The 12246-nt window shown below is 36.0% G+C and overlaps 2 protein-coding genes across 2 annotated transcripts; both read left to right on the top strand.

The window, feature by feature from the left end:
- Positions 1-5737: 5737 nt before the first annotated feature.
- On the top strand, positions 5738-6924 carry BDB00DRAFT_874615 (uncharacterized protein; the record flags this gene model as incomplete). The annotated part of the gene is made up of 3 exons (XM_053127240.1): positions 5738-5940; positions 6318-6635; positions 6723-6924. The coding sequence occupies 3 exons, from the start codon at positions 5738-5740 to the stop codon at positions 6922-6924; spliced, it is 723 nt and encodes a 240-aa protein (XP_052977488.1).
- A 2335-nt stretch (positions 6925-9259) lies between these two features.
- BDB00DRAFT_914590 (uncharacterized protein) lies at positions 9260-12091 on the top strand (the record flags this gene model as incomplete). The annotated part of the gene is made up of 6 exons (XM_053128689.1): positions 9260-9538; positions 9656-9819; positions 10024-10963; positions 11017-11088; positions 11179-11893; positions 11970-12091. 6 exons carry the CDS (start codon positions 9260-9262, stop codon positions 12089-12091), a joined length of 2292 nt encoding a protein of 763 aa, XP_052977487.1.
- Positions 12092-12246: the final 155 nt, after the last annotated feature.

Here is a 12246-nt window from a genome sequence, read left to right as displayed (position 1 = left end):
TGAACGCGACGGCAAAATCAAGCACGGAACACCATGGGTACTGATATGTTAGGATGCCTTCTCCTACTACGGCGCATCAAGCAAGACACCGACCCATTGGTCATTATTAACATGTGGCCAGTGATAGCTGAATTTAAGATGAAGCTGTGCCTAAATTTGTGCCGACTGTATGATACCTCCTAATATATCAAATTTCCAAATACAAGGCGAGAAATGCACGTCGGAAAAAATAAACCCGCATCGAATAAAAAAGCCTGGTGAACAAAGGGAAACGATTAGTGAGCCAATACTCAACATGTCGAAAATCAAGAAAGCACATGCACACACACATATATTTACAGTTAGGTTTTTTTATAACTTTCGTTGCCAAGACCGATTGGATTTCTAGTAAGTTATTTTAATACACGAAGCGCAATTTTGCTCACAGTACAGACATACAACGGATTCTTTACTTTGTCTACATGCTAACAAAGAAGTATAAGCGATTAATGCCATGCTGCAGCATGTTATGGAGAATCTAAATAGGAAGGAGCCTTGCAAGTATATGTGTCGCTAATCTAAAATTTAGCTGCATTATGCGGCATTGGTAACAAAGTGAGTAGACCAACAACTGCCAAAATGATATTTGAGCTTAAAGTCAAAAGAAGAATATTTCTGCAACAGCACTAGATGCACTAAATCGAATCAGTAAAACATAAGATACCTTCGTTGCTGTTATCATATCATTGTTGCAACTCGTGGACATGATGCGTCAAAGTAGTGTAGATGCTAGAGCAGATAAGATGTAACAGGAGCTTTTGCTTTAAGCATTGAATATACATACCAACTACCGTCAATCGTAATGATTTATGTGAATTTCTTTGAGCATAGCTTAGCAAATAATGTAAAGCAACTTCGAGCGTGGGCGGGTTAAAAAAGGTTCTAACATGTCAAACGCCTGGATCCGGTGTAGCAGCTTTTCAATATCTTTTCTACCAAAAAGGCTCTCTTGAGTGACGTGTCACCACTAAGGGTCTCGAATATTTCCATCCAACATGTTCAACTAGCAGTATGTAGGTATATACCATGAACGTGGAGGCAGAGAGTAAGCAAGGATGGAAATGGATTGGACTGACGTGTCGAATATGTGTACAGGAGAGTGCGCAGCATTCTAAAGTACTGGTATCTTTTCTTTCCGTCTAGGAGCTTTCTGATGGTTTTGTTATCTCGTTTTTTTTACAGCCTTGTCTGTATACGGGAAGAGACAGTAGTCAGTACCTTTGAACAACCGAGATACTGGTTCATGAGGGCGTGTATATACTGGTAAATTGTATAGAAGGTTTCGTGCGGTTGTTTGTTATAGATGTACATCATTTACCCTATGTCTATTGTATCTACATCTATTGTATTTGCCATTATCATACTCTACTGTACATCAGCTTATAGAATTCCATTGACCTTTGGTATATATTCTTTATTCGACTTATCCTCTTGTATAGTTTTCTCTCTCTTTCATACATATTTACTTTGGCCGCGCAATGATAGAGCCTAATATATGATATTTCTAAAGCTTTTGTGTTTGGTTTCCTGGGGTCTAATGTCACTACTCTTTGGCAGTATCATAGGGCGCGGATCTAATCTGGAGTAAGTATCATTTCTCAATAATTTGTTATAAGGTGCGTGTTGAGTGTGTACGTGAATGAATCTGGAGAGGCGGATTTCTTGAGTCACTTTTTAGGCGTGCTATAACGGAGTGTAAAAAACGCCTTTAGAAATTGGTTTGTCTGTCTGTCCATCACACCTTTCGGTGATTTAATAGAAATGAATTTCAAATGTCAGGGAAGGAGTAAACTGGAACTGCATTGGTGTATTGAGCATGTTCATTTGTTATGATGCACTGCATCCAACATCTTTTCGAATTCGTAATATTGTATTACGTCAAAAAAATAAAAATAAAACAATTAAGTAGTCAATTGTTACCATGATGGTATACCTTAGTCACTGCAGGTAAAAAAATAATGGCCGGCCCTACATCCTTTTTCCTCTCTTGTTTTTAAAAAGAAGACTGTGGGTAGAGAGATCAATAAAGAATTTGTTTTTACAAGATTTCATGTTAGCGTTTCCAATGTCATGTTGACTTGTTTATTGCTGAAAGACAGAATCGTGTTATGAAATTTTGACGCACAAAACGGAAATACCTACTGATGCTGAGGCCACAAGAATGGAAAGAGGTGACACAGCGCACAATAACAGATAATCATTTTCTTGAAATGTTGCGATAAAAAGCATTTATGTTTGAGATATGCAGCACTTTCAGCATCCAACACACAACTCGCCCAAATTTTTGTTTCCCGTTCTATCACAATATCAAACGCTGGCACTTAAATGTCGTTATTCATTCATCGTTTACCCTTGTGGTTTCGTTTCTCTCGCTGAGCTTCTTCCAATCAAAATTACAATAAACCGTTACGCCACCACATCTACACTAGCTAGTCCCATGCGTGCTTATCGTTGTTTCAACCAAAACAATTTACAGCTCCAATAGTGCACCATTCATGTAATTATTCTCTCACCAAAGACCCTTGCCTATAACGTAGATATTCGGAGTATAGCACGCCTTCAAGTGTTTCAACGAAACTTTTTCCATCTTTTAACTTTCTTTACATAGGACGACATTCCACCTTCCAAACAAAGAGTCGACTTCAAAAACCCACATAACTCTCACAGCCTAAATGTTTTCTTAGTGTGCCAGTAACTCCTCAAAAGAACACCTTTGCAAAACCTAACGCTTACGCAACGACCCTTACTACATCAAAAAGTACTCTCAACCTACTTTGTCCTGGGGTGACTTGCAATTATTGGTCCACCAAGACGAACACAGTGACTTCTGGACCTTTTTTTCGAAGGTTTTACACGTCCAACAACTGACATCGCCAATATAACACCTAAGTTATACACTTTTTCATCCGTATTAGACGCAGACACCTCCAGTTGTTGTCACATTGCAAGAGCCACCGCTTCCGCCAACAGCATTCCGTCTCAACCTCAATCTACTCCACCATCACCACCACGGACTATCAGCAAGGCTGTCCAAACAACCTCCCCATCACCTTCCCTTACACACAGCGCCGGCGTTCAAGCGAACCTCCATCCTATCACAGAATCGCAAGACCATCATGCCCGGCGTTTACTGCAACATGCTCAGTGCATGATTTTAATTCTGAACACCATCCAACAATCCCCTTCTTCTCCGTAACTTCTTCTTCACCACCAGTACACCATAATCGATCGTTTCAAAGATCATATATCTCAATTTCTAGACACTTCTTACATCGATGGTTAATCCGATCACACTCAATTCAAACCCTTCATTCGTTAATAAATTATTCCCACGTATGATACAGAACGCCCCATTCCTGATCCACCGCGTGGTCGGAAGCGGATTTTATTCACAATAAACATGAAAACTAACACGTGTTCGATAACTTTTAAGCAGGCATCAATGGCTGTAAACTCAAAAGCAGCAGTAAAGACAACAACTGACAGAATAATAATACCAATATGTCCACCTTTTTCATTAGCATTTACTGCTGTCTTCACCTTCTGGAGTATATAACAGCTACTATTTTCATCTTTAAAATTCTTGCTTTTCATCGCAAGTACTAAGATTTTGATCAAAAAAGAAAGCGAGTACTGTTTGCATTGTTGTGGCACGTTTTGCTGCATAAAAAAAGTGGACCAATCAGAACCCAACCATAGAGCATTGTTGAACCTCAAAAAAACTCGTAAGTTCTTAACTTTTCTCTAAAGAAAAAGGTTCTAAATTCTCCATAAAAAACTTTAGTTTTTGTCTTGGCATAACTTTCAATGATGTATCTTCTAAGGATAAATTCTTTATAGATAAAACATTTATGAAAAATACTTTTTTTTTGTAATTAAAGATTTAATAGTAATTAGAAATTATAAAATAATTAATAATTATATAATGAAATATCTTTTTATGATATTAACTTTAAAGTTTATTATTTCTTAATGATGCTCATATATATCTTTATAATGGTTAAACATTTATCCGAAATTGTATATCTTTTTAAAAAGGGTCTATTATTAAAGAATAAACTTTTTTTCATAACTCTTTAAAATTGAATTTTCTTTATAATAGAAAACATAGACATAGATTGTTTATCTTTTATTAATGATAAAGATTTTATAAAGATAAAATATAATGAGAAAACTTTATTAATAAAAATACCTTTATTAAGGGTTCCTTTTGGTATAATATTTAAAAGATAAAAGTACAGATAAAGATAGTTATAACTTTCAATTAAGTATGAAGAAATCCTTTAATGAAAAATTGGATAAACTTTTATCTTTTATTATTGATTTAGAAATATATATTAAAAATAAATATAAAGATAATGCTTTATTTAAAAATAAAAAATTTATATCAAGAATCTTTGAGGGAAAGAATTCACCTTTACTAACAATTGATTTAAAGAAAGAGATAACTTTTTTATGTAATAATAATCCTGAAAACTTAAAACTTTATATTGATAAACCATTTTTATGTGATGTATCTTTTATAATAACAGGTTTTTATATAAGTAAAAATAATTGGGGTTTATCTTTTAAATGTGAAAAAATTAATGTTAAAGAAAAAGCTTTTCAAATATTTGACTTTTCATAAATAATACGTTAAAAATATAATATAATGATTAAACATTAAAATGATATAATATTTTAGGATGAAACATTTAAGGGGTAAATCTTTTATTGTTTCATATTTTTTTTTAACTTTTTAAAATAATAATATTTTTTGGGAATGGAAATGGATAATGGGAATAGGATAAAATCTTATTATTTCTTATTTCTTTTTTATATCTTTTATAGATAAAACATTTAAAAGATAAATATTAAAGGATAATTATTTTAAAGATATTTGTGAAGCTGATAGAGGGTCCCTTTAGGCTGGATGCCTAGCTGAACATATAGAAAAAACTTTTAATGATTATCTTTTATTGTTATTTATTTTCTTTTTTATATCTTTTTATTAATAAAACATTTAAATGATATATCTTATAAAAAAATAACCTTAAAATATATAATATTTAACCTTTCCTTTCCTTTTTAAAAACCTTTAGCTTTTAATCCCCGGAATAGTAATGAGGATTCTAAGTGATGGTAATCACTTGCTCCTCAATGATGTTCATATAATGGTTTACTATTATATGAGCATTGTTGAACCTCAAAAAAACTCGTAAGTTCTTAACTTATGGAGTGACTCTTTTTGTGGTTCTTTTTCTCTAGAGAAAAAGGTTCTAAATTCTCCATAAGAAGCTTTAGTTTTTGTCTTGGCAGAATTTACAATGATGTATCTTCTAAGGATATATTCTTTATAGATAAAACATTTATGAAAAATAACTTTTTTTTTGTAATTAAAGATTTAATAGTAATTAGAAATTATAAAATAATTAATAATTACATAATGAAATATCTTTTTATGATATTAACTTTAAAGTTTATTATTTCTTAATGATGCTCATATAGCGTGAGCAGCTTCCCAACCTTATCAAAATGCCCCTTCATGCTTGGTTTGCTTTCGCGTCTGCCTTCTACCTCAATCTCTATACTCTAATGACAATACCAACTACTGAACCCACCACAAATCCTCATCGTACCGAGCATTTATTCCTATAAGTGAGCTAAAACACTTGAAAAAATGAGAACAGCAAGTTACACAGCAAAAATCAGTTTTTACATGAACGAGGAGCTACGGCGTGAACCCACCACTTTGACGCAGAAGAGATTAGACGACGGTTATAACCAACTTTATGATTTTGTGCCAGGCGTTGAAAACTTGACCAAAATCAAAAAAGAACTCAAGAGACACGGCCTGCAACCGATGAACAACTCAAAACTCAAAAGCATACTGAATAGCGACCTCGACACGAATTTTGATGTGTACTTGCGTTAGGTCAAAGGCAAGGGAGTCGTCCTCACAGGATTGGCACTTTTGGTGGCACTAGCTCTGATTTTTGACTTATGCGTCTATTACTTCTCTACAAGAAAACAAGCACGTATCATAAATCCGTCAGGGAAAAACACTGTGGCTATGTTACATCATCAAGACTCCTACTCGAGCACTCGTGGAGAATGGTTTGAACTACAAAATACGCCAGAACATAAGGTTAGCCTTCTCTACGTGGAGAGGGCAAAGGGAGTGCCATGTGTTATTACACTGCCTGGTTGAAAGAGCATACCATCTAAACTCTGATTTCAACTATTCAGATACCCAAGGATAGAAAAGTCAAGCTCTAAGCACCAGCACCATCACCAAGATCAGCAGCAACGTTGGCAGATGTCAACGACGAAAAACAAACGCCAGATACCACTCGTAGAACCGAATACAGCAAGGATGACATCATTGCCTTTTTCATCGAGGGTATCCGGTATCATCTTCGCAAGGAGATGGAAGAAGCTTTGGACGCATCACCAACTGCTGCGGCCACTTTGAGTGATTTTGACAAGTTACAAAAGAAGCATAACAGCCAGAAAACTTTGCCCAAAGGCATTTTAGACACAATTCAGCAATGTGTCTTACAAAACTATCCAAAACTACAAGTGGCGGTTAATTGGTTCGCTAACCGATTGAAATCGTACAAGAGTTTCGATCATATCAATGCATACAAAGAAGAAGGCAATCAACTGTTTGAAGAAGTCTGACACTATCTTGAAATCAGCAGCTGGGATGACATTCTGGGATATCATAATACAAGCAGTGGCAGTGGCAGTGGCAGCAGCAGTGGCAACAAAGGAGACGAAGAAGGCAAAGATGGGGATGACAATGACAAGGAGGAGGAGGAGGCCATTGAAGGTGACAGTGACACAAAAACAACAAAGCTCCACGAGACCATTACCTTCAGCTTTGTGGGCGATCCTTCGTAACGAAATAGATTATGAACTATTTCTACAAACTATTCTGAGCGAACAAGATCGAGTTGGTCGCTGCCTTAATCAGCTGTCAAGGGGTTATATAGAAGACAGGTTTTATATCATGTGATTGATATTATTCAACAATTTTTTTTCTATTTTTGCCATCCATCCTACCAGTAAGTTTTATATCTTTACCAAGGGCAGATATTTATAATTTAATCTTTTTAATATTTTTTTCTAATTTATTAATATCATCATTATTTGCTTTTCTTTTTAATCTTTTTCTATCAATACTTTGAACTTTATTATATGTTTTAAAAGAATATACTTTTTTATAATTATCTAAAGACCCATTAAAATTTATAAATATCTCAAAAAATCCATTATTTTGTTTAATTTTATATTCTCTTATATTATATTTTTTCATTTCTTTAATTACTAAATTTCTTTTGATATTATGTTTAAATGATTCATCAATAAAATCTTCCATTTGAAATGTATTTTTAGATGTAGTTTAATAAAGTCTAAAAGTTTATTTTAATATATATATAAATTCAATTTTTAATTATTTTTATATTTTTAGAAACTTTTTTTATATATCATATTCTTTATATCTTTTTCTCCATTAGTATTCTTTTAAATGTAATTCTATACCATTTTTTGTTCAATTTCTTATATTAATGCTTCTTTTTAATCCACTCCAAGTACCTTCAATTCCATTTGTATGAACTTTGGTAATTGGATCTTTAAAATATTTTTTATGATTTACTGTTTTATGTTTATACCCTATATTTTTAAATTATTATAACCTTTCCAACAGTCAGTGTATATTGTTGTTCCTTTTTTAACATATTTCTTAATGATTTTATTTATACTTTCACTATTTCTAATATTAATTAGTATGAAAAAAGATTTCTTATTTTCATTTTTAATTTTATTTTTTAATCTAGATCTGTCAATGCCACCAATTACCCATGCTCCTTCAACTTTATGGCCTTTATGATATTTTCTTTTGGCAATCTTCGTTTCATATATTTCTACTATTGAATTTCTACCTCCAATTTTATCAATCTTTATATTGTTATCAATATTTTTCTAAAAATTTTATGATATTTTATAGCTATTTTATGATCAATACTTAAACTTTTAGAAATACTAGTTATTGGTGTTTTTTTTTAAAAATTCATATAAAATATGTAATTGGTAATGAATTGGTAGCTTCATTTTTGAAAATATTGTATCTTTAAATGGTGAGTATGTTTTCCTACATTTATAATAATTACAAACATATAATTTTCGCTTATAATTAAATTTAATATTATTATTTTTACATTTATCACATATATCTCTTTTTTAATATATTTATTATCTAGTAAATAATTTATTCCATCAACTTCATTATCAAAAGCTTTCTTTAATATATGGTAACTTTCTATAAACATTTCGTATTTTAAAGATATTTTCTATAAAGTTTTCAATCATCTGTTTTCAACTATTTTTATTTTTAGATAGAAAATTCAAAAAAAAATTTATAAGTAATTGAGTTTGAAATTTATATGAGACCTATAATGGATGTACTCCGCTGTCAAGTGCTACTGAAATACTGACCAATCTGATCACCTCTGGGGAAGCTGCTCGTTGTTGTGGTATCCCAACGCAGCAAGTATCATTTGACTTTAAAGCACTGGTACCGGGATTCAACTTCAAGAAACACCTTCCCTAAGATTGTCCAACCGCCATCGATGTCGCATCTATACCAGCAAATATAGATGCCTTACAAGCTGCACGTGTCTATACTTTTGAGCATTTCTCAAATCTTTTGTCTGGTAAGTTCACGAGGTTGTGTTTATTTGAGAACAGTGAGAAATAATTATATTCTTTTTAACAATTTATTTTCCAATTTTAAAAAAAAATTCCCATTCAATCACTAATTTATATTATTTTTATTTTTTTTAGATATAATGAAAACTATTAATATATAAAATTTTAGAAATTAAATTATTTTTATAAATAAATAAAAAATTGTAAATATGTATAATTTGAAGTAAATATAACAATTTATATGCTATTAATATAAAAGATAGTAAGGAATACTTGGATATAACTTTCTGGGTAATAAATATATTTTAATTTTTAATTTTTTTAATTATTTCTCAGTGCAGTTTTGTTCGCTAATCTGCTTTGCTAAAATTATATGACTATGTCTGTATATTATTGACAGGTTGCGTTGGGTCGAGTGTATGCGAAAACAAAGAAGCACCCATATTCAAAGACATCCGAGCTGCTATCGCCGAGTCTGGATATGTCACAAAGCAGGACGACTTTCTCTTCAACGGTGCGATGAACAATGGGTTGTGGGTTGTGGGAATTTGTTACTAGTGCTCACAATCTATGGACACGCAAAAGACATGATCGGGACCTTCGCATTGTGTCTACCTTGCTATTACGTACAATTTTGGCCCCAAAACGTCTGTCTGCGTTCCTTGAAAAGCGTTCGCAATATTTTGAACTGAAGAAAGCTGCCAAAGAGCAGAACAACGCACAAGCGGAAACCAAAGCATCTGTCTCCAAAAAACATGCCATTGACACTATGCATTACTACATCAAAGAACTCACATGGGCCATCGTACGAGAGAGGAGCAAAGAAGTCACCGATAAGCTATTGCTGAAAACGCAGGAGTGGAAGGCGAAGTTAATGATCTACACTTATTGATCTACTGCGTCTGTTACGATACTTGAATAGTGTCTGATGTGCCTTCTTTTCGTAAAGGTCGACAGGTTCTCAAGCTCATCTACTGGTACCAACAAAGGAACAGACTCCATTAAAAAAACGCAAAAAGTGACACGGTCGCTTCGTTCTGCTGTCCAGCAATCGAACCCCTTTAAAGTCTGCACTGCAGATGAGCAGTAAGAAGACGACGAAGCAGCAACATCGGAAGACGCTGAAACGAGTACTCGAAAGATCCGAGCGTTGGTATCAATAATCAAGAGATTACTGGACAAGGCCACGGAAGACGTCAGCGCACAGACCATCAAAGATGCTGCTTTTCAAGGGACAAACCTTGCGCATAGTGAATGTAAAGCTGCTGCTCATATTTGCAATGCTCTTAGACCGTATTACATGCCAGAGGCAAGTGATGACAATGACGACGACGATACCGATGACAAGGACAGCCTGACGATCCATCAATGTGCGCCACTTGCATACATCACCAACACAGCTGTAGCTTTGATCGGTCCTCAACAGAACCAATGGGCCACCTTCCCTTCTGTCGATGAAAAAGACCAATCCCTGCATATATCAACCGACGTTTTGTACACCCTTTTCTCGGGGGATTTCAAGATCCCAGCTGAGACACCAAAAGGGGAGATTACAAGCAAAAGGGAGGCAGTCGACTGGAGGCGCAAGCGCGATGTTTTCGGTGCATTTTTCAAGCTTCCCAAGATCCAACAAGCCATGGAATCCAAGAAATTGACTCTTGCGTACCGCGTTACGTTTGTCAATCGCCATACAGTGCGGGTGCTTGGTACTAGAACTGTCACGACTGGCGACTCTGAGCGGCGGGACAAGGAGACCGCAAAAGAAAAAGAGCAGGACAACTCCTCCGGTGATGACGACAGCAATATTGGAAGCGATGAGGGTACAAGTGTGGCTAAAGTCGCAAGCAAAGGACAAGCGTCTCGATCGAAAGGAAAAGGGCGAGCGGGAGCGGGATTGTCTGGAAAGAACAGATCAGCGAAGGCACGTAAGAAGAAAAAGCAAAAAGCGCAGCGTCGCAAGCGAAAAAGTCAAGATGAGGAACGGCGGCCAAGGAAACGACATGCAGCACAGAAGGAAGACAAGGCAGATATTGAAGAACTCAAGACTAATTTGGGGCAGAGGATCCGCAGATTGGCAAGTCGACTACCTGGCTTACTAAAAGAATGTGGGACTCTTGAAGAGAAGCGCGTCGACATTGGAAGACAGTTCCGTCGTCGGACCAAGATGAAGGAAGCTTGGGATCCTGAGCTATATCAAGAGCTTCAGGCTGCAAGAGCTGCAATCCGCCATGTAGAAGCAGACGTGCGCAAACCCGCAGGCAACTTGCTGACGCAAGGTCGCAGTTGTACGTCGCAGAAATGCATTGTATCGGCAAGGACGTGGCCAAGGGAATTGTCCCTGACGATAAGATCGAGGTATGGTCAAGTTAACTTGTTCTATACTACGCACATGGCATCGACGAGAAAGTAATTAATATGCTTGCGGTTATTTGATAATTTGTTTAGTCAACTGTCCAAAAGACCATTCTCGAATCTCTGCAAAACAACAATCCATTGGCTGTGGCTGGTATCGACCCAGGACATGTCGTCGCTGCTACTGCTGTATTAACGACTACCACTCACATCTTTAATACCATACAGCAATACACCGATGGACTAATTGCACCATTGCCACCATCTTTTGCATCGTCATCAGCAACAACGCAAGAACAAGGCATACCACAGCAATCATCAATATCGTTGCCAACTCCCTTGCCTAAACCACATACTTACACGTCGAAGAAGAAAAACTCTGCAACATTTGCAACGAAACACCAAAAACGGCGCGAGATCTTCAAAAGGAAGGGTATCGACGATGCAGATAGACGGTATAAGGAAGGTCGCACTCGTGAGCTGCGTCATAAAATATACCACAGCAAATTAGCTTCGGCTTGGCGCCTACCTGGGATCAAACCCACATTGCATTTCTTTGGTTCGTGGCGGGCCGGCAACAAAAGGTTCAAGAAGCACCAACAAGGTGCAAGCAAAAAATTAAAGCAAGAACTGGACGCACCGGAAAACAGCCATCTGTGCATCACTGACGAGTACCGGTCCAGCAAGACTTGCCCATACTGCCACGAGCCAACAACACTGCAAAAATACCGTGGCGAGGATGGAAAGTTGCGACCGGCCAACGGCGCTCTCAAGTGCACGAATCTTACGTGTCCCAGTCGCAGCCAAAGTACGTTCAATCGCGATGCAGTAGGCGGATTCAACATTGCTGTGATAGGGATGACAAAGGCTATGTCTGCAAATAGCACCCCTATCCCCCCCTTTTCCCGATCACGTGCACCCACCTACATCCTCTCACCCGCTTTTCAGCGATTCAAGACGTGACACCAGTCCTGGTGCTCAGCTGTCTCCGCGCGAAGCTGGATAAAAAAGAGTAGAAACGTCTGTATTTTTCCATGCTAATAATCGGGTCATAATTTTTCTACGGGAATCGGGCTGTATATAAATATGTACGGGGTAATGATTCATAAATTGTGATAAAAGTCAACTTGTACATCCAATAATAGTAATGGTTAAAAAGAA

Source organism: Zychaea mexicana (genome assembly GCF_025766255.1).
Source record: "Zychaea mexicana strain RSA 1403 chromosome Unknown BDB00scaffold_61, whole genome shotgun sequence".
In the NCBI taxonomy this organism is placed as follows: Eukaryota; Fungi; Mucoromycota; class Mucoromycetes; order Mucorales; family Lichtheimiaceae; genus Zychaea; species Zychaea mexicana.
Note: the sequence above shows the minus strand (reverse complement) of the source record. Positions and strands in the feature narration are given on the sequence as shown.